Source organism: Micromys minutus, assembly GCF_963924665.1.
Source record: "Micromys minutus genome assembly, chromosome: 23".
In the NCBI taxonomy this organism is placed as follows: domain Eukaryota; kingdom Metazoa; phylum Chordata; class Mammalia; order Rodentia; family Muridae; genus Micromys; species Micromys minutus.
Genome location: NC_137958.1, coordinates 7110267 through 7134197, shown reverse-complemented (window position 1 = coordinate 7134197; position 23931 = coordinate 7110267). Strand labels below are relative to the sequence as shown.

General features: G+C 41.7%; 2 protein-coding genes across 3 annotated transcripts in view; one reads left to right on the top strand and one right to left on the bottom strand.

The window, feature by feature from the left end:
- RNF32 (ring finger protein 32) overlaps positions 1-17476 on the top strand; it is a gene marked incomplete at its 3' end in the record, with an annotated part of 37680 nt that extends 20204 nt beyond the window's left edge. The window contains exons 8-9 of the mRNA XM_080936545.1: positions 16502-16669; positions 17228-17476. Coding sequence (XP_080792671.1) covers positions 16502-16669; positions 17228-17476 — 417 coding nt within the window. The remainder of the gene's footprint in view (positions 1-16501; positions 16670-17227) is intronic.
- Positions 17477-20614: 3138 nt separating this feature from the next.
- Positions 20615-23931, bottom strand: part of LMBR1 (limb development membrane protein 1) — a 135084-nt gene continuing 131767 nt past the window's right edge. For both annotated transcript variants that reach the window (XM_080936124.1, XM_080936125.1), the window contains one exon: positions 20615-23843. In XM_080936124.1, the coding sequence (XP_080792250.1) occupies positions 23758-23843 (86 nt within the window). In that variant the 3' untranslated portion in view covers positions 20615-23757. The remainder of the gene's footprint in view (positions 23844-23931) is intronic.

Below are 23931 nucleotides of genomic sequence, written 5' to 3'. Positions count from 1 at the left end.
CACATAAACCAGGCACGATATCATGTGCCTATAAGCCTAGCACTTAAGTAGGCAAAAGACTCAATTTTTAAGATCATCCTCACCTACATCCTTGGCAAGTTAGAGGCCAGCCTAGGATACAAGAAACCCTGTCTTTAACATAAAACAAAACCCTACACATCACACCATGACAATGTAGCCCTAGATTGCTCAACAACAGAATACTCCGGCCAGTCTCTGGCCAGCAGTAGTGCAAGGAGACAGATATATAGTGGGTGTGTGTTACAGATGCTATTGTATAATGATAAAATTCACAAAAGTCTCATAGTATCCAAACCAGACTGCCTGGTGTAAACATGTGCTAATTATTTGCTGTACAATCACAGTAATCAGAGGTAAATACAAGAAACTGTCCCTTCATAAGAGTTCACGTGCTAAGCTTAAGGCAGTTAAGCCATAGAAGAATTTCTAATAAAGTAAATGTCTTGAATAAGATGATTAATATTTATGGTAGATTTATAAACATCAATTTCTCCAGATGGGTTTAATGTGACTTTTTAACTGAGAATGAGCTTGCCTATGCATCTCAAACTCTACAAGTCAACCTAACACTGATCTAGCAGGAGAAGTGGCAGGGCCATCTTATGTTTGAAAAGACAAACCTTTTGAGTACAAAACATATTTGGTACTAAAGTCCCCATTAAGTAATGGGCAACTAGTGAAGTGTAGAAAGACACATATATTAGCATATAAAATCTAAACTTCGAGTTTTAGTCCATTCACATGGAGAGGGCAAGAAAGCATTACTTCACACCATACTCCACCAACACTACTAGGGTTTCAAATGTCTAAACACTGAAACTAGGGTCAAAGGCTTCTTCCTGAGAACCACACCTTGTTAGATGGAAGGCATGAGCTTATGGATAGGACAAAAGCCACTGCATAAGGTTGCCAGAATCTGGGTTCCAGCACCTTTGGGTTCTCCCAAGACCAGCAGGAAGGAAACCTGATTGTTCTGGGCACAGCAAAGCAGCCATTTTTATTGCTAATAAAACTATAAGTTTAGTGAAAGAATATTAGCTTACAGACATATATATATGTATATGTATATATATGTATATATATGTATGTATGTATGTTTATGAGTTCCAACCAGTTTCTTGTATTTTTAAAAAGTTTCATCACAGAAGTGAAATTAATAATTCACAGTGGGAATAAGGCAACTAAGTAACAAGTGTTACAGAGTTAGTTCTGTGGCCCATCAGTGTATGTGCAAGACATAGTCAGCCTGAGGCACTGTACACTGCCTTAATACATTCAATATACTTTTATGATAATACAAACAATTTTATTTTTTAAGAAGAAAAATGGTTTCAATAAAAGAAAAAAGTTTGATGTTTTCCATTTAGAAAGGCTGTTTAAAAAAGTGTGTATATGAGAGTGTAGGTGTGTTTGTTCAGGTATGCATATGCACATACAGGTATGTGTACAAGTGGTGTGTATGTGTGTGTGTGTGTGTGTGTGTGTGTGTGTGTGCTTAGCCAGAAGTATGCCCTGTTATACTGGTCTCTACCTTCTTTCCTTAAGACCGGGTCTCTCCCTGAATGTGTGGCTTGCTAGACTAATTGGTCAGTAAGGCCCAGGAATCAACCTGTCTCTTGGGATTGCAAGCATCGACATCTGTGTCTGGCCTACCCAGGCCCCCATGTTGGAATACCAAGTGCTCTTTATCCTCTTGCCCCAATATACCTTGAAGGTTGTACTTAAAGATGCTTTGCGGATTAGACATTAGTATATCTAAAATAAATATATAACTGCTGGCCCTGGTTCCTCAGTATGTGGAGGAGCCAGTATTTTTCAATCAAATGTAGTTACTCAATAAAGACCTTTATTCCCAATAAAGACTCACTCTCAAGTTAATTAGACAATCACATCAGATTATAAAGTATAGCTCCCACCTGTAGGATGAGAAATAGTTACTTCCTGCCTGTCTGTTTCTGTGTTAATGAAAAACAGAGGCCATCTTGGTCAGATGTATTTACTAGCCTTGTTTATGTTCCAAGGCACCCTATTTGACAAAAGAAACTGTCTTTGTAAACTTATTTTCACTTTTTTAATTTAGCCCAAGCACATATATTTTGTTGTTTTCTGTTTGTTTGTTTGTTTAAGTGGCCCTGCAGCTTGAACCAATGAAGATCTTCAAAACCAGAACTATTTACTAAAATTAAAGTCCAGTTTGAGGTAACCCAGTGTGCCTAGAGGTTCCCCAGAAGTAACTACATTAAGAACAAATTCTGAAGCCACAGTGAACAGTGGCTCCAGCAAGCTTCCTTGGCTGAGAGACTAGCTTTGTGATACAGTCCGCAGCATTCCAGAAATACCAAGTGATCCTAGGTAGATAGGAGGCCCTATGTTTTTTCACATGTCTGCTGGACCATCTTAACTGAACAAAACTTCAGTTCAGTAATTAAAGTTTTGAGATAAGATTGAAGGTTTGAGTCAGAAACTGGAGATTTTAGTAAACAGGTCATAGTGAATAACTGTGTTGGTAGCAAATTCTCTGTCTGCAGATGGCAACAATTCTTTTCATCTGAAAATTACCATATATTTAAGATATATCTCCCTTTTCACCATGAACAAAGAGTAATGTAAATTCACTTTTACATTTTTAGTCAAAAAAGAAAGAAAGAAGTTACAAGTTACTAGGAGAAATAAATAAATAAATGTGGCTCATTGTTGTCAAGGACAGACCTGGCAGCTGCCCTTTTCCAGCACCCACTGTGAGCTGTGCCTCAGTGGGAACCTGAATTAGAGACATTTAAAAAACAAAATACCATTTATCTTAGTATCATATAATAGCAATTAAAAGCAAAGGACTTGCAGCACCAGTACGACTACTGAGCTGCGGCTTTGCTTTACAAAACTGACCTCACCAGATACTCTACCTCACCAGATACTCTACCTCGCCAGATACTCTACCTCACCAGAAACTCTACTGCCTTAGCTGACATGTAGTCTGCTGGGGAACAAGCGCCCTAGATCCAACTAAAGTCCTGTCAGAGAAAAAGAAGTCTAATGAACAGAAAAGAAAGGGGTAATAATGCACTTGGGAGCTTTGTCCTTGAATGCTCCATGTGCTGAGATGAATTTGTTTTCAGTACTCTGGATCGGGTTAGCTCAGGTCGTTCTGATTTTATAATCTATCTTGTTAAAACACAAATTGTGGTTCTACATCTTCCCCTTCTGTTCCTTGGATAGTTAATGAAGCTCTTTTCAGGTTTTATCCATCTACATTCTATAAACACAATGTTCTCCTACTCTAAGAAGTTCTCTTCTCAAAATGGCGTGCTTTAAAGTATCGTAGGCATGTTGCTAGCAAAACAGAAGCAGAGCAAGGTGGTGTAGTGTGACAAAGCAGGTTCTTTTAAACAGAACGGTTGTGGTAAGAACTGCAAAGGTCGGGTGTTAGGTTTTGTACTGGTGAGTGTCAGGATTAGAATGCAGTAAGGGAGTGTTGGGCCTGTCTGGCTGATACTGTAGTCTTGATACACTTCCTTGCTTGGGAACGCAGATCAAAGGACCCCGAAAGGTCGGGGAGAGCTGATGTGCTAATTCCCCTGCAGTGTGTACAGAAAGCCTAGTGTGGCCCAAAGTGCAGTGGCCACTCCTTGGATGCCTTTGATCCTTATCTGGAAACTTTGCTAGCATCTGTCATATAATTGAGGCACGGTCTTTTATTGCTGCAATTAAAACTTTCCAAATGCACTATGTTATCTCTGCCCCAGCTAAAGTCCAGACTATTGTTTGAGAGGTGAGGCTAACAATCCGTCAGATGCTGGACTTGAAGGCCCAGCTCTCACACACCCCCAACCTGTGACTTCTCTAGCTTTTTCATTTCCATCTCACCAAACAGCATAATGGTCCTGAAGTTTGTTCATCCCTTTGACTTCCTTTATCACATAGAGATGGCAAACATTCTGTTGCTAACTTGAAGTGGCTCCAAGCTGCAAGCCTGGAAGGATATTAAACCAGTAAAAGCTTATCAGCTGATGCATTGAGATGCTATAAATTCCAGGCTTTTCATTTTGCTTTTGAGGGTGGCCCTAAGTCAACACATTAGTAAGCAATTTGCTGACATGAGATGGATCACTTAAGACTCTCCTGAGCAGACAGAGTTCACCTAAATGCTTTTGTTGGTATCTTTTTTTTTTTTAAACATTTAGCCAGTGTACTGTTTTTAAATGACCAGTAATTGCCTTACATATCAAGTACCAGGACTCTTGGTTATTAAATTTATCAAATATCCAAAATACCATTTAAAAGAAGAAATATGTTAAGGTTCTTATATTTCTAAATTGAATTTATTATATATTTTATCAGTTTATGTGAAATTCATAATATTAAGCATTAATGTTTTAAAACTAGAACTAAGTTGACATGTTTTTCTTATTATCTTTGCCCTTTGAAGTATAAAAGGTTATTAATTGACATAAGAAGTGAGGAAATAAGGATTTCTGAAAACAAGAATCTGATATTTCAGAAATCCTTAGTAGTTGCTTTGGGTCGATTACAGTGAGCCCTCAGTAAATGTGAAATGTGTGTTAACCCGACTTTTTCAAGTCACTATGTTACTGACAACAGCTCTGACCCTGCAAAGACTACTGTTCGCTGAGCTGAACATTCAGACTCTGCAGAGCAAGATCAGTCCTTTTGCTCCTTCAGACACACCCTGAGAGGCCTCAGTGTGTTGACAGCTTTACATCAGTGTTGTGCTTCGCAGGCAAACACTGGTGCTTTACTGAATTTTGCCACCAGAAGTCGTTTCAAACTCTAGAGAAGCATTGTTCTTTCTTACCTTTTCCCTCCTCCAAGAAGGAATTTGTATTGCGCTGCTTCCAAATATGTGCATTTAGGGCATCTCAGTTCTAATCTTTTGCAAACCTGAAGTCAACGTTTTTAGTGCTAAGAACTTTGCATAGGATCAGGTGCCTCCTTCTCTGTGCTACTCATCTGAGGAAATGAGAATTGTTCACAAAATCGATAACACTGGCCCTCAAGGGGCCCAGCAGTCCCGTGGGAGAGCAGAGATCACTTTCAGCCCATGTCATGACAACAGGTAACGTGCAGGAGGAGAAAAAAGCAGCAGTTATTCACAGAACTAAGCAAACACATAGGCCAGACCACAGGATTCCTTCAAGACAGCTTTTGCTGAAGTCAGTGGTGACAAATGACACAGACATGGGAAAAGCCAGTTCAGACCCAGCTCTGGCCACCGAAGTTCTAAAGCACAGAACGGTTTGCCCTCTCCTCCCCAGGAGCCTGCAGGTCCCAGGACACCAGTACTGTCAGCGGTGTTCCTACTACTTCAGGAGCTCTTCATGAAAAGAACAGTGTTTGTGGTCTTTGATCCTCATGGTTGCAAACTGCCTGTTAAATACTAGCTCAGTCTCTGGGCCGTTTCAATAACCAGCCCCACACAAACTGTTAAGTATTAAAACTTTTAAATTTAAAAGTTAAAAAGAAGTGTGAGCTAGAAGTATAAAGATGACACTACCCTGTCTGGCAGTAAGTTCCTCCCTGAGCTCCAGGCCAGCCAGAGTTACAAATTCCCATCTGACTCAATAAAACAAAACAAAAATTACTAATTTCAAGAAACAGCAAATGCCATGAGAGCAGAAAAAGAGAAAGGGAGGGAGCAGAAAGGGCTCGTTCAGAATAAGGGATACGGGGAGATAAATGTGAACAGAAACAAAGCCAGTGGACCCCTGCCATCCCTGGAAGGAGGTCTTGAGAGGCCTGGTGTGCAGGCTACTTTGGGCCATCTACAGGATGGCCAGAGCCCAGTTGGTAGGCAGCCTTCTAGTGGAGTAGGCTTGGAGCTGACCTGAGAGGCCACTGGAGGGTGACAGCCATAATACATAGGCTTGCTCAGGGACAGACCTCAGGCTTTGCTTATGAGTCAATGCAGGATCTTGAGAAAAGACACTACAGCAGTGGTGTTGTTATTTGGGCTCACATGTCCAAACTTAGCTCTATTTTGTGCTGGGGAGGACCCCCTAGGCCTGCTGCTTGGGGTGCCTCTGAGATCTCAAAGGAAGTGCTTCCTGGCCTGAACTCAGGAACAAATAGTATTAGTACTACAAGAAGCTGTGCGGTACAGCAAGGAAAGGACAAAGAAAAGGGTGGGACTCGGCAGGTGGCTAGCAGAGCGGCAAGAGAGCATCATGCCTGGGGTGCCCTTGTATGTCTGATGCTCCAAGAAGGAAGGGACTAGGTGTGGGGTGGGACGCCCTTGTTCCCAGCATGGACGTGCCCATCACCTCTCAGAACAGCGGCAGAGCTGAAGGAGCTGCGTGCCTGGACTGTGGCCATACTGCAATTCCAGCATTCTGTTTTCTGCACCTCAGGTCTTGCTCTGCACTGCCACATTATGTGAGTCTCGTGTGACACTGCTTCTGGGAACTGGGAACCTGTGAACCCCAGAAAGGAAACCAACAACAGAGCAAAGTCGCAATGAGTTTATCGACTTACTTAAAAGAGGATGGATGACTCAAAGGCAGACACATCACAGAAAGCCCACCACAATGGAGATGTCCTCTACATAGCACGCAGGTAGTTCGATGAATCAGTCCTCTCCTCCGCAGTCCTTAGTGTTTATATAATCTTTGAGGACGGGACCTTGGTTAGTGTCAGTTTCAAGACTTTCCAGGGACTGGGTTGTTTACTTCCTAAGTCTTACTCAGCTTCTCTCTGGGATGGAATTTCTACATGGCCCTGGCTCACTGCTGACCACCTTCTCCCAGGGAAAGGGATCCAGCTGCCCTGGCCTTCTCCTTTACCTTCTCCTCTCAGAGGAAGTGTCTCACAGAAATCACAAGTGGAGATGGCGTTGGTAGGCTCCATCTTCTTATTAGCACTGAGAAGGAAAAGTGAATGAACACAAAGGACAAAAGAAACAGCTTGAAACAGCAAAAGAAAAAGATTTTCCAGATCTGAAGCTAAACCAGACCAAACTTGAGTCCATCTCATCAGAGATCCTCGATGTGACTTAAAGAGGGTCAGTGTTCCTTCTGGTAAATGCTGTGGATGAGCTTGGGCGAAGAATTCCCCCAGGTATTGAAAGGAAGAGCACCTGCACCACACAGATAGATGTCTCAGGTTCAGAGAAGCCCGAAGACTGGGCATCAGCAGGAGAAATGAACCAGCCCAGAACTCTGTGTGAACTAAATGAAAACCATGTGTAAGAACAGAGGCAAAGAGAGACATGAGTTCAGATGGACAATTTTAGAGTTATGACTCTAAAAGCCTTCTTCTCTGAGAGGAACACAGAAGATTTTGTTCTGTAAAGAAAGAAAGTGCCCCTAGATGGGTAGTCTATGGTATAAGTGGTAAAGAAAGTGGGGAGGGTTATCTCATAGGCATTGAACATTGTATCCATCATACAAGAATAACAGGGATCTCTAGTGTTTCCAAACCTGGGCCAGAAGAGGCTAGTTGAGTGCAAACATGAAAGGTCCTCATGTTGGCTCAGAGGATGAAGATGCTGCCTGACTCTGGACTGTGAGTCTTAAGCATGCATCTACAGGGTAAGAGCTAAAAGAATGGAAGAGTTCTCACCATTAAGGTAACATAAAAGCTAAAAGTAGAAACTTATTACTGGAGAATTTGTTTTGTTTTGTTTTTATTTATTTTTATTTATTTTTTTATTCCTTACCACTTTATTTTTTTAAAAAGAGGGGTACATTTACAGATTTTTAAAGGCATTTTGGCATAACATTATATGAATATTTTTGTCAGTACTTAATTCTTTTAGAGGTTTGATAGCATGCATAGAAATCCCACTAGTTACCATGAGCATGAAGTACATGTATGACAGAACTTAACATGGAAACATTTCTTGTTTGGTATAGATTAAGCATAATGATCTGTGAATACCAAAAATTGCCACAAGCTATTATCTTAGCTCTTGGATTATTAATGATTTCAGGTCCAGGTGTACATTTTTTTTTTTCCTAAGAAGGATTGAGGCTTTTTTTTCTTTTTCTTTTCTTTTCTTTTTCTTTTTTCTTTTTTTTTTTTTTTTTGGCCTTTGTTTTTCTTGAGCTTCATATAGTCTGTGAGTTTCTGGGGTATTCAGAGATTTGTGGGAGTAGTATCCAATTATCAGTGACTGCATATTATGTCTGTAATTTTTGTGACTGGGTTACCTCACTCAGGATAATATTCTCTAGATGCATCCATTTTCTTAGGAATTTCATAAAGTCATTGTTTCTGATAGTTGAGTAGTACTCCATTGTGTAAATATACCACAATTTTTGTATCCATTCATCTACTGAAGGACGTCTGGGTTCTTTCCAGCTTCTGGCTATTATAAATAGAGCTGCTATGAACATTGTGGTGCATGTGTCTTTGTTGTATGTTGGATCTTCTCTGGGGTATATGCCCAGAAGTGGAATAACTGGGTCTTGATGTAGTACTATGTCCAATTTTCTGAGGAACTGCCAGACTGATTTCCAGAGTGGTTGTACCAGTTTACAGCCCCACCAACAGTGGAGGAGTGTTCCTCTTTCTCTGCATCCTTGCCAGCATCTGCTGTCATCTGAATTTTTGATCTTAGCCATTCTGACTGGTGTGAGGTGGAATCTTAGGGTTGTTTTGATTTGCATTTCCCTGATGACTAAGGATGTCGAGCACTTCCTTAGATGCTTCTCAGCAATTCAAAATTCCTCAATTGAGAACTTTTTTTTAGCTCTGTACCCCCATTTTGTAATAGGATTGTTTGATTCTCTGGTATCTAACTTCTTAAATTCTTTGTATACCTTGGATATTAGGCTTCTATCAGATGTGGGGTTGGTAAAGATCTTTTCCCAATCTTGTTTTGTTTTCTTGACAGTGTCCTTAGCCTTACAGAAACTTTGCAATCTCATTAAGTCCCATTTGTCGATCTTTGACCTTAGAGCACGAGCCATTGGTGTTTTTGTTCAGGAAATTTTCCCCTGTGCCTATGTGTTCTAAGGTTTTCCCTACTTTCTCTTCTAATAGTTTCAGTGTACCTGGTTTAATGTAGACATCTTTGATCCACTTGCACTTGAACTTTGTACAAGGGAAATATGAAAGGGTCTATTTTCATTCTTCTGTATGCTGAGTTCCAGTTGAAGCAACACCATTTGTTGAAGAGGCTGTCTTTTTTCCATTGAATGTTTACAGCTCCTTTGTCAAAAATCAAGTGACTATATATGTGAGGGTTCATTTCTGGATTTTCTATTCCATTGATCCACGTGCCTATCTCTATACCAGTACCATGCAGTTTTTAACACAATTGCCTTGTAATATAGCTTGAAGTCAGGGAAGGTGATTCCCGAAGATGTTTTCTTGTTGTTAAGGATGAATTTCACTATTGCAGGTTTTTTGTTATTCCCGATGAAATTGCACATTGCTTTTTCCAACTCCATCCAGAATTGGGTTGGAATTTTGATGAGGACTGCATTGAATCTATAGATTGCTTTTGGTAAGATGGCCATTTTTACAATGTTGATCCTTCCAATCCATGAGCATGGGAGATCTTTCCATTTTCTGAGATCTTCCTCGATTTCCTTTTTCAGAGTTTTGAAGTTCTTCTCATATAGGTCCTTCACTCTCTTTGTTAGAGTCACACCAAGGTATTTCATATTGTTTGTGACTATTGTGAAGGGTATCTTTTCCCTAATTTCTTTCTCCACATGTTTGTCCTTTGAGTAGAGGAAGGCTACTGATTTGTTTGAGTTAATTTTGTATCCAGCCACTTTGCTGAACTTGTTTATCAGATGTAAGAGTTCTCTGGTGGAATTTTTGGGGTCACTTACATACATTATCATGTCATCTGCAGTGATGTTTTTACTTCTTCCTTTCTGATTTGTATCCCTTTGATTTTCTTTTGCTGTCTAATTGTGCTGACCAGGACTTCCAGTACTATGTTGAATAGGTAGGGGGAGAGTGGGCACCCTTGTCGAGTCCCTTATTTTAGTGGGATTGCTTCAAATTTCTCACCATTAAGTTTGATGTTGGCTTTTCGTTTGCTGTATATTGCTTTTATTATGTTTAGGTATGGGCCTTGGATTCCTGATCTTTTAACATGAAGGGGTGTTGAATTTTGTCAAATGCTTTCTGAGCATCTAGTGAGATGACCATGTGGTTTTTTTCTTTGAGTTTGTTTATATGGTGGATTAAGTTGATGGATTTCCATATATTAAACCATCTCTGTATCCCAGGGATGAAGTCTACTTGGTCATGGTGAATGATCCTTTTGATGTGTTCTTGGATTCGGGTTGCAAGGATTTTGTTGAGTATCTTTGCATCAATGTTCATAAGTGAGATTGGTCTGAAGTTCTCTTTCCTTGTAGGGTCTTGTGTGGTTTAGGAACGAGGGTTATTGTGGCCTCAAAAAATGAGTTAGGTAGTGTTCCATCTGACTCTATTTTATGGAATAGTTTGGAGAGTATTGGTACTAGATCATCAATAAATGTCTGATAGAATTGATTGAATTCTGCACTGAATCCATCTGGACCTGGGCTTTTTTTGGTTGGGAGGCTTTTGATGACTGCTTCTATTTCTTTAGGTGTTATGGGATTATTTAGATGGTTTACCTGGTCCTGGTTTAACTTTTGTATCTGGTATCTGTCTAGGAATTCATCCATTTCCTACAGATTTTCCAGCTTTGTTGAGTATAGGCTTTTATAGTAGTATCTGATGATTTCTTGAATTTCCTCAGTTTCAGTTGTTATGTCTCCACTTTCCTTTCTGATTTTGTTAATTTGGATACTCTCTCTTTGCCCTCTAGTTAGTCTGGCTAAGGGTTTATCAATCTTGTTAATTTTCTCAAAGAACCAGCTCTTGGTTTTGTTGATTCTTTGAATGGTTCTTTTTGTTTCTATTTGGTCAATTTCTACTCTGAGTTTGATTATTTCTTGCCCTCTACTCCTCTTGGGTGTATCTGCTTCCTTTTGTTCTAGAGCTTTCAACTGTGCTGTCAGGTTGCTTTCGCCAGTTTCTTTTTGGAAGCACTCAGAGCTATGAGTTTTCCTCTCAGTACTGCTTTCATTGCATCCCATAGGTTTGGGTATGTTGTGTTTTTATTTTCATTAAATTCTAGAAAATCCTTAGTTTCTTTCTTTATTTCTTCTCTGACCATGCTATCATTTAATAGAGCATTGTTTAGTTTCCATGTGTATATGGGCTTTTTGTTGTCTTTGTTGTTATTAAAGACCAACCTTAGTCCATGGTGATCTGATAGGATGCAAGGGAATATTTCAATCTTCTTATATCCATTGAGGCTTGTTTTGTGACTGATTATATGGTCAATTTTGGAGAAGGTGCTGTGAGCTGCTGAGAAGAAGATGTATTCTTTTGTTTTAGGATGAAATGTTCCGTAGATGTCTATTAATTCCAACTGGTTCATAACTTCTGCTAGTTTCACTTCATCCTTGTTCAGTTTCTGCTTCCATGATCTGTCCATTGATATGAGTGGGGTGTTGAGGTCTCCCACTATTATTGTGTGGGGTGCAATGTATGTTTTGAGCTTTAGTAGGGTTTCTTTTATGAATATGGGTGCTCTTGTATTTGGAGCATATATGTTAAGGATTGAGAGTTCCTCCTGATGAATTTTCCCTGTAATGAGTAAAAAGTGTCCTTCCTTATCTTTTTTGATAAATTTTGGTTGAAAATCTACTTTATTCGATATTAGAATGGTTACTCCAGCTTGTTTCTTGGGGCTGTTTGCTTGGAAGGGATTTTCCCAACCCTTTACTCTGAGATAGTGTCTGTTTTTGTCTCTGAGATGAGTTTCCAGTATGCAGCAAAATGCTGGATTCTATTTATGTATCTAGTCTGATAGCCCATGTCTTTTTATTGCAGAATTGAGTCCATTTATGTTAATAGATATTAAGGAATAGTGGTTGCTGTTTCCTGCTATTTTTGCTTTTAGAGGTAGAATTGTGCCTGTGTGTCTTTCTTCTTTTGGTTTTTTGCTTAATTATTTTCTTGTTTTTACTAGGATGTAGTTTCCCTCCTTGTATTGGGTTTTCCACCTATAATTCGTTGTAGTGCTGGATTTGTGATCAGATATTGTGTAAATTTAGTTTTGTCCTGAAATATCTTGGTCTCTCCATCTATGGTAACTGAGAGTTTTGCAGGGTATAGGAGCTTGGTCTGACACTTGTGTTCTCTTCGGGTCTCCATGATGTCTGTTCAGGATTTTCTAGCTTTCATAGTCTCTGTTGAGAAGTCGGGTATGATTCTGATTGGTCTGCCTTTATATGTTACATGACCTTTTCCCCTTACTGCTTTTGGTATTATTTCTTTGCTTTGGACACTTGGCATTTTGATGATTATGTGTCGGGCAGAATTTCTTTTCTGGTCCACTCTATCTGGAGTTCTGAAGGCTTATTTTATGCTCATGGTCATCTCATTCTTAAGGGTAGGGAAGTTTTTTTCTGTGATTTTGTTGAAGATATTTACTGTGCCTCTTAGTTGATATTCTTCTCCCTCTTCTATTCCTATTATCCTTAGGTTTGGTCTTCTCATTGTGTCCTGGATCTCCTGGACATTTTGGGTTAGGAACTTTTTGTTTTTTGCATCTTCTCTGACTGTTTTGTCTATGTTTTCAATGTTGTCTTTGGCCCCTGAGATTCTCTCATCCATCTCTTGTAGTCTGTTGGAGATGCTTGCATCTGTGACTCCTGATTTCTTTTTTAGGTTTTCTACCTCCAGGGTTGTCTCTTTTAGTGTTTTCTTTATTGTTTCCATTTCCATTTTCAATTCCTTCTTCAAATCCTTCATCTCTTTGGTTCTGTTTTCCTCTAGTTCTTTGATTTCTTTGAGTGTTTTTTGTGTTTCCTCTTTAAAAGCTTCTCTTTCTTTATGGTTTTCCTCCCGTTCTTTTTTAAGTGAATTATTCACGTTCGTCTCAAAGATCTCCATCATAACCTTGAGGTATGATTTTAGGTCTGAGTCTTCTTTTTCTGGAGTGTTTGGCATTCTTCTGCTTGCTGTGATGGGAGAGCTGGGTTCTGATGTTGCCAGGTTGTCTTGGTTTCCATTGAGTAAATTCTTTCCCTTTCCTCTGGCCATCTTGTTGTGTGTTGTCAGTGATTGGTTCCCATCTCTTCCATGTACCTGGCCTGTGTCTCTGGATCTCCACTGTTCCTGGTGGCTTGTTTTGTTTTTAATGAGGGACAGTGAGATGGCTCAGCAGGCAGAGGCACTGATGACTGGAGTTCGAGCTCCAGGACCTGCATGAGAGAAGAGAACTGACTTCTTTCATGATTGTTTTATCTCCATATTCTAGCCATGACAGTCACATCTGCACAGATAAGTGCAGTAGTGATTTCTAAAATGGCAGGGCAAAAAGAAAATAAGAGAACATGGCTGGACACAGCAGAACAGGTGTTAATGACACAAATGGGCCTGGCCAGTTGTAAGGACAGCTTGTCTCATTCACAGGCACAGCTCCGAGCTCACAGGTGAGATACCAGCTGCCAGCAGATGAGCTCACCTGGCACGCTGCACCCCTCTAACATGATTTTGTCAGCTCAGTCTCACCTGTGCTAGTTCAGTGCTGCCGCTAAGCCCCTTGGTTTTCAAAAAGGATCCGTGAATGGCCTTGAATGCGCTCCCTCTCCTTCCTCAAATGACACTGCAGACTACGCTTTAATGGCCTCATTACTAAACTGCTTGTCCTTTCCTGGGCATCAGAGTCCTATACAGATGACCACAAGCCACTTGGCTTTCAGTCCTGGGAGCAAGGCAAATCTGACTTGACATGGGGAATCATTCAAATGAAAATGGTGAAATGGTATTTTGGACATATTGGGTGGGAAAAATTAAATTTAGAAGCCTTTTCAGCATTATTACTAGAACTCTTAGCATTGCACATGTAACTCCAGCTACATTTTTGCTACACAGTGGCATAATATAAAGGTCCTCAGAGCAATGGTAGTAAAACAAAAGGCTTGTAAAAGTATGTCATGTGCTGCTTTGCAGTTTTTCTCAGTCTTTTTTTCATGATTTCCTTAACAGCAAATCTTTTTTTCTTGTTCAGAGAAAACAAATCTTTATAGCCTAATTGAAACCCAGGGAATTACTCTTTCCCAGCCCATGTGAAAGGGACTGGCTTCTGGACCCAGCAAACCCAGTGACTGCACCATTACCACCCACCTGAGCATTTCTGTGTACCTGTTCCTAAAAACTCAAACTGGCACTCACGCAGAGCACAGTGCTAGGAGCCGCTGATACAGAGCCATGGTGTCCAGGATTTGGGCCTCACACCTAAGCTGGACACCCAGTGTGAAAATGTCATCTCCTCCTTGTGGAGCATCCCAGGGGGAGCCCCTGTGCTTATCTTAGGCTGGGCAGCAAGTGAAGAGTGGGTGTCACATCTGGGTACCTGGTCTGAAGAGCCTGGGCTCTATCTGGGAAGGATGGGCCCAGGAGGGCAGCACTGGTCCAAGAGATATTATAACTATACTTACTAAGAGCAGACAAGGCAAGGCCAGGCTCTGGCGAAGTGTGTGAAGTGCAAAGCTGATGTAGGTCAGAGAGGGCTCCTGCGCCTGTCATGCCCACCTTCCAGGAACTCTGGGATAACAGTGAACACTGTGAGATTTCACTCTGTAAACATTAACTGTAAGACGCTGTGTGACGTGGGACCATCCTCTTAAGTCATCAGCTCTCACGGGAACTTCTGTCCCGTGGAAATTGTGAAGAATCTCCTACAATTATGTCTTAAGTAACTAAGGCCACAATTAATATGACATCTAAGCACCAGACCAATAATGTACATTTTTAATAAATGTTCTAATTAAAAAGCAGCCATGAAAGCTTACAGAAAAATAAATTGGGGCAGAACACCTAAAATCTATTCAACTTTGTAAACAGAACAGTAACCAAAAAAAAAAAAAAAAAATCACCTTTGAGACAGGATTCCATGTAGCTCAGGCTAGCCTTGAGCCTTGATCTCTGGCCTCAAGTCCCCCGAATACGGGGATTAGAGGTGTGCACAGCCATGCCTCCTTACTATCTTAATGCAAACCCCACTGAAGTTTGAGGCATATTATATTTCTACTGAACAATATAGTACTTATAAGACTTTACTCTTTTAAACTATGGTGACAGCATCTTTAGGGAAGGCTTGCAGTGTCAAGCCTTTGTAACTCAGAGCAGAGTCACAGCAGACATACCCAGATGCGTCAAGGAGGAGGCAGTCGGATTATCTTTAATGGCAGTAGTTAAGTTGATGGGAAACCTGCCCAGGAACCTACGACTGCTGCATCAAATGAGCATGCCCCGCTTCCCAAGTGTGTAGCTGGTTCATGCCAACGTGTGTTCAACGTGCTGGAGTTCAGCACCCATTAGGGTATGACTGCATGCTCCACCAGTCAGCCAGCATCTGACGCCCAAGTCATTTGACCTAAGACCAGTTGCTTACCTAAATCTGGTGTGTGAGTGTGTGTGTGTGTGTGTGAGTGTGTGTGTGTGTGTGAGTGTGTGTGTGTGCGTGTGTGTGTGAGTGTGTGTGTGTGAGTGTGAGTGTGTGTGTGTGAGTGTGTGTGTGTGTGAGTGTGTGAGTGTGTGTGTGTGTGAGTGTGTGTGTGAGTGTGTGTGTGAGAGTGTGTGTGTGTGTGTGTGTGTGTGTAAAACTTTATAAGAGAACTGAGTTTAAAGAACACAACTTACTTAAGGTTAAGGTTTTAGATGGCATGCATATGCTGTCTCTGTACTGACACTGCCAATGTAGAATTTAACCTAAGTCCCAAGGGGGTCTGTTCTGTAGTGGGGCATCTCATTTATCCATGTTGATTATCTGTGTTTGGAGGAAGACTTTTAAAAGTCATTCCAAAAGGAGTGTTGCAAACTGTGACCGTAGAGCTTGTGGAAAACAAATCACAGGTGCTTTCCTTTGCTTGGGTTTCCTTTTCTGCTTGCATAAGATCTACAGTCTGGAGCCACAGTTCCACAGGGCAGTGATGGCTGCTGAGAAAGCAGAAGAGCTAACTCTAGTCTCCACATGCCTGGCAGCAGTGCCAAGAACTTACAGTGTGCTGTGTAAGTCCGCTGTGGTTCTCCCCCTCCTGTCAGCTTTAGTCCGAGACACATCCATGCTACCTGAGGCAGGGCAAGAAGCATCTTTTCTTTTTTTACATTTTCCTAAACTCTTGAGCTGAAATCCTGTGAACCAGACCAACAAGAGGTTAGCAAGATTAAAGTATACACGTATTTAATAAAGTCTCCTGTGGCATGGGCAACTTCTTACAGAAATAAAGATCTGAGTCAACAGCTAAGCAGCAATGAACTGAGAGAGTCCCCAAAAAAAGGTGACAAAAGGAGACAGTTGAGAACTTGGCCTGGCCTGCTCTAGATTTCTCTCAGGAAGCCATCTTTAAAGATGAAGACACTCCTGTTACATTATAGTATGGCCACATAGCAGCTTCTGGAAAGAGGGAAGCTCGGTTCCTTCTTGAGAAGTCCCAGCTTATGGCTTTGTTCTCAGTTCACAGAAATCAGCCACCGAATCCTGTGCTCATACAACACCAACATAGATGAACTCTTTTCCGAGATTGACATCTGCTTGGCAGTAAATCGTAGCATTCTTCAGCAGCTAGATGAAAGGTGTGGCCAGGAGATTACTGAGGAAGACTGGGAGAAAATCCAAGCACAGGTAGGCTTCAGAACAGTAGGCTTCCTACTGCCCTCTGTAGAAAGGACTGCAGGCACAGGTCTGGGAGCCTTGCTGAGCTCTGTTTGGATGGGGACACCCAGGCCTTTCAAGAGCTCAGTCCTTCGTTCTGAAATGTTAAAGCTCTAGTGGGTGTTATGAACAACAAAAACCCAAAAGGACAATCTTAATGCTTCCCTCCTCCTGTACTGTAGGAGCCTGTGAAGGAACAGCCAAGTGCTTAGCAATTTTTCACTTTTTGTTTTGTTTTTTCTGTAGCCCTGGATGTCCTGGAACTCACTGTGTAGACCAGCCTTGTACTCAAGCTCCGCCTGCCTCTGCCTCCTGAGTGCCGGGATTAAAGGCGTGTGCCCCAGTGCTCAGCAGTCTTAATGTATTTTTGTTTAGAGTTGCTTATTGTAATCTCCATCTCACATCTTGACATTTAGAGTTTTCAGTGGATTCTTGTCTAGGGCTGCAGTTCTCACTGCAGGTCTGAGTAACTGTAGAATGTGACTGGGGTCACTCCAGTAACCAGGCTGTGTGTGCTTTGTGCTGCAGGCTGCTCACCATGAGATCTATGAATGTTCCATCTGCCTGACTCCACTCTTCTCCCATGGTGATGGCCGGCAAGCAGCTGCAGGGACCAGCAGCCAGCGTCCCCGAGAGACAGTCCTCCTGTCCTGTGCACATCTGTTCCACAATGCCTGCCTCCTGGCCTTAGAGGAGTTCTCTTTAGGGGACAATGTCCCTTTCAATGTCTGTCCTCTCTGTCGCTCCTGCTACCAAAAGAAAATTGTTGAATACTGAGTTCATGTCCAGAAAGTTAAATCTAGGACTAGAACAAGGGAGGAGTAAAGGCTACCTTGCTTTTGGAGGAGCTGCATGAGTTCTGGGTTGAGAACTACACAGCTGACTGTCCTTTGTGATTATATAGAGGAAATATACATACATGTTTAGTTGTGGTCTTTATTACATAAAAAAACAGCTTGTGTATTTGTTGAGTTTAGTCATTTAAAATAAATGAGAAATAGTGTCACTTAAAATGTAGCTAGTGTCTGACCAACATCCAGAAACTGACACTGTTATTCAATGCATAAGAATCTTTTACTTTTATATAATAGATGTGTTATAAATAAGTACTTTTAACATGTTAAATGGAAAAAAGTGGTATTCAACATCAAAACTAGGTAAATCAAATGTTACTGATGGTGTTGCAGATTCCTGTGGTCCAGATATGAGACAACTGGAAATCCCTGAAGCCTGCAGAAATATAGGGAGCCAGTGTCACACTCTAATGCCAGGCCCCACAGTGCTCAAGTTCCTGTCCAACTCTAGCTTTCCATATACTGTGAAATCACCTCTGAATTATAATGCCCGTGTAGTGTAAGTACCTGCTTTACTGTGTAGCTTAGGAACAGGAAAAAAAAAAATTGTGTAGATGTAAGAATAATCTAGTAGTTTTGTTAACCCTTTACATGCCACGTTGGAGTGATGGTGGGGCTAAGCCTGAGGTGCTCAGTAGCCAATGAGAAGCATTGCTCAGGCGACCCCTAGCTACTGGAACAGATAGAAACCCATTCAGTGGCATTAGCAGTATGGTAATTGAGGCTGAGCATCTATCCACAGACCTTTCATGCTCCCTGTCTCTATCTCAGGGACTTGAGTCTCCTTTGCCACAGCCTTCACCAGGGAATCTGCTCTCTTTGGGGGAAGAACACGTTGAGGCCATGCCGAGAGGCAGTGCCCATGCGAGACAGTACCCAGCCTGTATGTGAATGCAGCAGAGCACCAGGTACAAGAAAAGGTACAACCCAGGACTCAGAACCCCTCCCTACACAATGTGACAGGTATTCATAATTCCTTTATTTTTAAACCCTTTGAAAATGGTTTTTAGTTGGTTTATAATACATGCATCTATATATAATTTGTGAATTAAAATGTACATGTCCAGTTTTTCTCAATGATTAGATATACTATTGTAACATCTAGAGGGCAATTTGGAGAACACTTAGTGGTACAGACAGGCTGCATCTTAGAGAACCACTCTTCCATTCAGTAGACTCAGCTGAGAGGACAGTGGAAACTTTTACCATTCCATCATGTCTTTAGTCAGCTGTGACATGGAAATGCATTGATTAGAACACCTCATGCCAGTAAGGGTCAGAGGCCACTGGATGTGATGTCCTTCTCACTGTGGCTTCTTCCTCAGCACAACCTTTACCGTAATGAACTGATCTCCCCTTAGCTTAGCAGATGTCTCAGCACCCTTGCAAGATTAAGCCTTCTGACTGCCTACTCCCATTTTTGTTTTAATCAGACTTAGAAAGCTTGCAAGCTCTGTGTTGTAGCAATTGTATAGACTTCCTTTCTCCCCACACTGCAGACATGAGTTAGTCCTTCCATACTTACACATTTTTATGGTTGCTGATCTATAGGGGCCTGGCCCTTCTCTAAGCCCTCTCAGTATATACTCATGAACTGAATGAGACACTGCCGAAGGAGCGCATTTTCAGGGCTTTTTGTGTGAAGTGGTTTGTGTGAGCCAACAGGTGTCCTGAGGCTTCACTCTCAGAGCAGTAAGGGCTCTAGAAACCCTGAACTAGGGTGGAGTCCAACATCATTGTGCTTTGTAGGACTCTCTTTGCAAAGTTCATGAGACAGCCACTTCGTTATAAAACTGCAGCCTTACATGGCCCCTTAACTATTAGCTATCCTTACCACTCAGGGCATAGGTAATAATTTGAAAACAGGTTATAGTTTTACTACCTTTAGTTCCTACACAAGGCTCAGTGTCTGGCCCTGGGAACGCCTGGGCCCAAGCTGATACCAATTTCTCAGGCCATAGCTGGTGAGTTTTGTCCTCTGCAGTATAGCCAGAACTGGACCTACTTCAAATTTTCTGAATCCTAAATAAGAATAGGTTTGAGTAGAGGAATAGCATAAGCAAGGGCTTCAGGCAGTGCATGGCAAGAACAGCATCTAAGCTAGCCACTGCTACTGTTACTTTTCAAGCTCTAGGTCCTTGCAAGATACATCCATAAAATTGGTCTCCTTTTAGAATCACATTATCTTAGACATCTGCATTAAGTATTGACTGCATTTAAAGAATAGGGAAGGAGGCTCCTCACGTTCCATGGACAGGCAAGCTAGAGTGGCTGCTCACACTCCAAGATTTGTCTGCTGTCTGAGAACTCTGAACAAGCCAATCAGAGTCACTGGAATCCAGTTGGCCTAGCCTGACTTACCTCTTCACTCAAGAATGGGGCAACCTCAAACACTTTTAGTTGTTTTGGATGTGTTCTAAAGGCATGAAATGGGGGTATGCATTCCCTTTTTGACAATTGAGAGCTGCCCGTGTGTCACGAAGGAACACTAACTTCCTGTCTCCATGCTCTTGCATGCCACCCCACTTCACAGTAAGGCATATAAGACAAAAGACAAAGTTACCCACCCTGTAGCCTGACACAGTGCAGGCCTGTGAGAGAGGAAAGGCCAGACTCTTCAAACAGTAAACAGTGGGGACAACCTAGGGTCTCAGAAACATGGCCTGTGTCCTTGAAGTCTCTGGGTATAATGCTGTAAGAATTTAGATCCTTGGTACCAAGGTGTCATGTTTGCAGCAGGACTTTTCACAACAGTTCTTAGAAGGGAAAAGACAACACTCAGAAAACCTTTGAGGCAACAAATTTACCCAGTCAATATTCCAGCCAGCACTAACAACAGAAAGTGTATTAATTCTTTCAAACCGATGCATTATTTTTTCAAATGGAACTTACCTCCCATTTTCTGTGAACAGTCTAATGAGTTTGAATCATTAAATAGTGTAAGATGTAACACCACTTTTGGGTTTTAAAGAAATGTATCATAAATGCACAACAGAAAGCAACTGAAAATCTTTCTCTTCTTCTAATGCCAGTGTTCTAACACTGAACCCAAAGCAGCCTGTCAATACCTTGAATGTTTATCCTGATAGATTTGAAGACTAGATATATGTTTATTTGTGCAAGGATTTATAAGCCAATTATAAGATTTTTTTTCAGAACTTTAATTTTAAGAATTTTAAGTCACAATAAAAGTAGCTCATAGAAACAAGACTAACAGAAAATTTGAAAACAATATGTAACAAAATTTCCCAGTGTCTAGACATACACAAAGATCATGCCAGTTTAAGTTTAAAGTCAGTGCTGCATGTTCACATATTTAAAGACCCTATAATACTCTCCCTACAAGCATTAAATTCTGTACCAACCACAAGCAAATGCATAACCAGAGTCGATGGGAGTCTGTGCTGCTGACTGTAATGACCACAAAGGACAGTTGGTAACACCTGGCGCTGCCACCGTGCGCAGAAGCACACAGCAGGGCTCATTGCCAGCCAGCTCCAAAGAGGTGTGGTGTGACTGGAGGAGCTAACTGTTTATGCACAACCTCACAGGGCCTCATATTTAGGTCGGACCTTATTTTACATAAGATAGATGACAGACTGATGGATGGGTGGATAGATGATAAATAGACCTAAAATATATGCTAGAAAATCTGTAAAAAAATGATGTTACAGTGTATAAAATTCGTTATATCCTCTCATCAAGATCTATAAAGTGCTTGGTTCCCTTGTTTAAGTTGTATTATTTTTATGTGTAGGAGTGTTTTTCCTTCATCAAGTGCCTGCAGTGCCCATGGAGGTACTTAATCCCCTGGGACTAGAGTCACTGATTACTGTGAGCCACCATGTGGATGCTGGGAACTAAATCCAAGTCCTCTGACAGCAAAGCTAGTGCTCTTTAAAGGCTGAGCCATGTATCCAGCCAGGCCACCCCAACCCTCATGCCCTCATTTTTGTTTTTTTGTGTTTTGCTTTTTTTTTTTTATGTTTGTTTGCTTGCTTTTGAGAGAAAGCTTTGTTGTGTAGCATTGATTTGCCTGGAACTCACTATGTAAACTAGTCTGGCTTCAAATTCTTAGGGATGCTCCTGCCTCTGCCTGAGTGCTGTAAGGCAAACACTGCCATGCCCTTTTAAAGAGGCCATTCAAGATAAGAGAACAAAAGGACTACTTAAAAGAGTCACTGGTGCAGCCTCATCTAGTCAGAAATAGATCATGACCAGTGTGAATGGGAGCGTGTTTTAGAGCTTTCTGCACTTGGTAAAAAGCACTGCAGTGCAGGACCGTGAAGCCTCAGCGTGCTGCTGCCCACTCGTGACGATCTGTAGCAGTTAGATCCTGAACATGCCACTCAGCGGATCAATCACAGAGGGCCTGAGATCCAGGGTCAAACAATCCTTAAAGCCCACTTTCCATCTCATCACCAAATATTTCCAGTCAGTGTTTTAAAGTTCATCATGTATCTGACTTGAGCTTGGGCACCTAAGCCTGGATCTCATCTTCAAATTAAGAACTTTCAAATGAATAAGGAGTTTGGGACTTGCACAGCAGATAAAGGTGCCTGAATCACACATGGTGAAAGAACTGACTCCTAAAAGCTGTCCTCAGATCTTTACTCATCAATGCTCCACATGTCTCTGTCTGCCCATCTGTCTCCCCCCCCAATCACATACACACAAACGCACATATTAAGAAAATTAGAGACATTGAAAAATTCAGTATTTCATGAAATTTCCAGACACCTTACCTTACAGAGTAAGGTAGAGTTTGGTTGTGTTGGCAAATGGTGGGCACTGTGAGTGAGTGCACTGAAAACTGCTGACTCTCCTTGACTTCGCTCAAATGATGAATTTCAGTAACAGAGCCTGGCATTAGTGATCAGGTAAATCCACTCGCACTACGCTAGTGCAGGAGCTCACACTCAGGAACCCACAGCTCTCCCTGGGGGCATGCACTCACTCAGAGCCACAGCACCAGTGATCCTTTTCCTTAAACTAACCTGGTATCAGGGAATGCCATGCTGTACGTAAAGATGTGTACTCATGGCTTATAAACATACAGCTAAATTTTGTTTTTCTAAGTAAAAAAAAAAAATGTCAGATACAACATTTCTCTAAAAGAAACTAAATTCAACAACTTGAGGGGGAAAAACAGATATACTTTTTTTCTGAACACAAACCCTGTTTTGTTGTCCACACAGTTGTGAGCATCACTATTTCTAGGAACAACAGCAGCACGTGCTCAATGTTTGTAATCAGTAGACTCCTGTGTTGAGAAACCATCCCAACAATTAAACCAAACAACTGAATAGTTATGAGCTCATATTACACTTCGTCTGCCCTTCTGTGGAGAAGCCGGCCGTTACATTTTGGGTATCACACTGGTAACCTTCCTGAGCTGGAGACGTAAGGTGGTACGTATGAAAGTCACCGGAGCCTGAGGGACATGAAGCAGCAGCAGCAGCTTCTGTCTTTGGGTTTCATAGGTACAGAGAGTGGAGTGGTTTTTGAAAAAAGGTTTTAAAAAGTGAATGTACATATGGCCTATAAGGCAGAGTCTAAGTTACATGTGTGTGCAACACCGGCGCTGTGCTATGAAAAGTATTATCAGGTGCACACACACACACACACACTGTCCAGACCTACAATGACATGTGCTTCATACTGCAGCCCTGCCACAGAGATTGCCCACCCAGGCTCAGGTGTGAAAAGAATCGAATACTTTCCACCGGCTCAAAGTCTAACGAAGATTCTGTAACATGAATCAGAAAACCTGCTTTTGGCTTTTAGGAAATAAAACATGGTGTTTGTTCCTAGTACAGCAGTTTCCAGGACCTTCTGAAGATGCTTTGGGGTAACATGAATTTCAGGCAGGCTTCTGCCTGCAGAACCGAACTTTGCATGGTGTAAAGCAAAGCATAAGGAAGTCCAAGTCGGCCTCTTCGCACATCTTCACCTCTCATCCAGATGGCCCCTGCGGTAGACACAGCTTTTCCTCAGTCTCTACGACTCAGGGTTTAACCAAAAGCTCTAAGGTCAATCAGAAAACTCAAAGGAGACACAGGTGAGCAGTGCCGAGCTGTCAGTGCTTATGAGAAGGGGCACTGGCAGATGGGCCCAAACCCCCCAGAGTGAAGTGTCTATGGGAATGTGATGAATCCGGAGCTGTCAGGACTTGCTGCAGAGTGATGTTGAGGCAGGCAGGTCTCACAGTGCTTTCTGATGCCCGTTTGCAGAAGGCTTAGTAGTTTCTGAATCCCTTGAGGTATCGGACAAGTGAAGTTTGTGAAGTCCTGTAGAAAAAACAGGATAAAAGTGAGAAAGCACTGCCGAGGAACTGGGTGACCAGAGAAGGCGCCCATAGCATCGGATAGCTTTCCT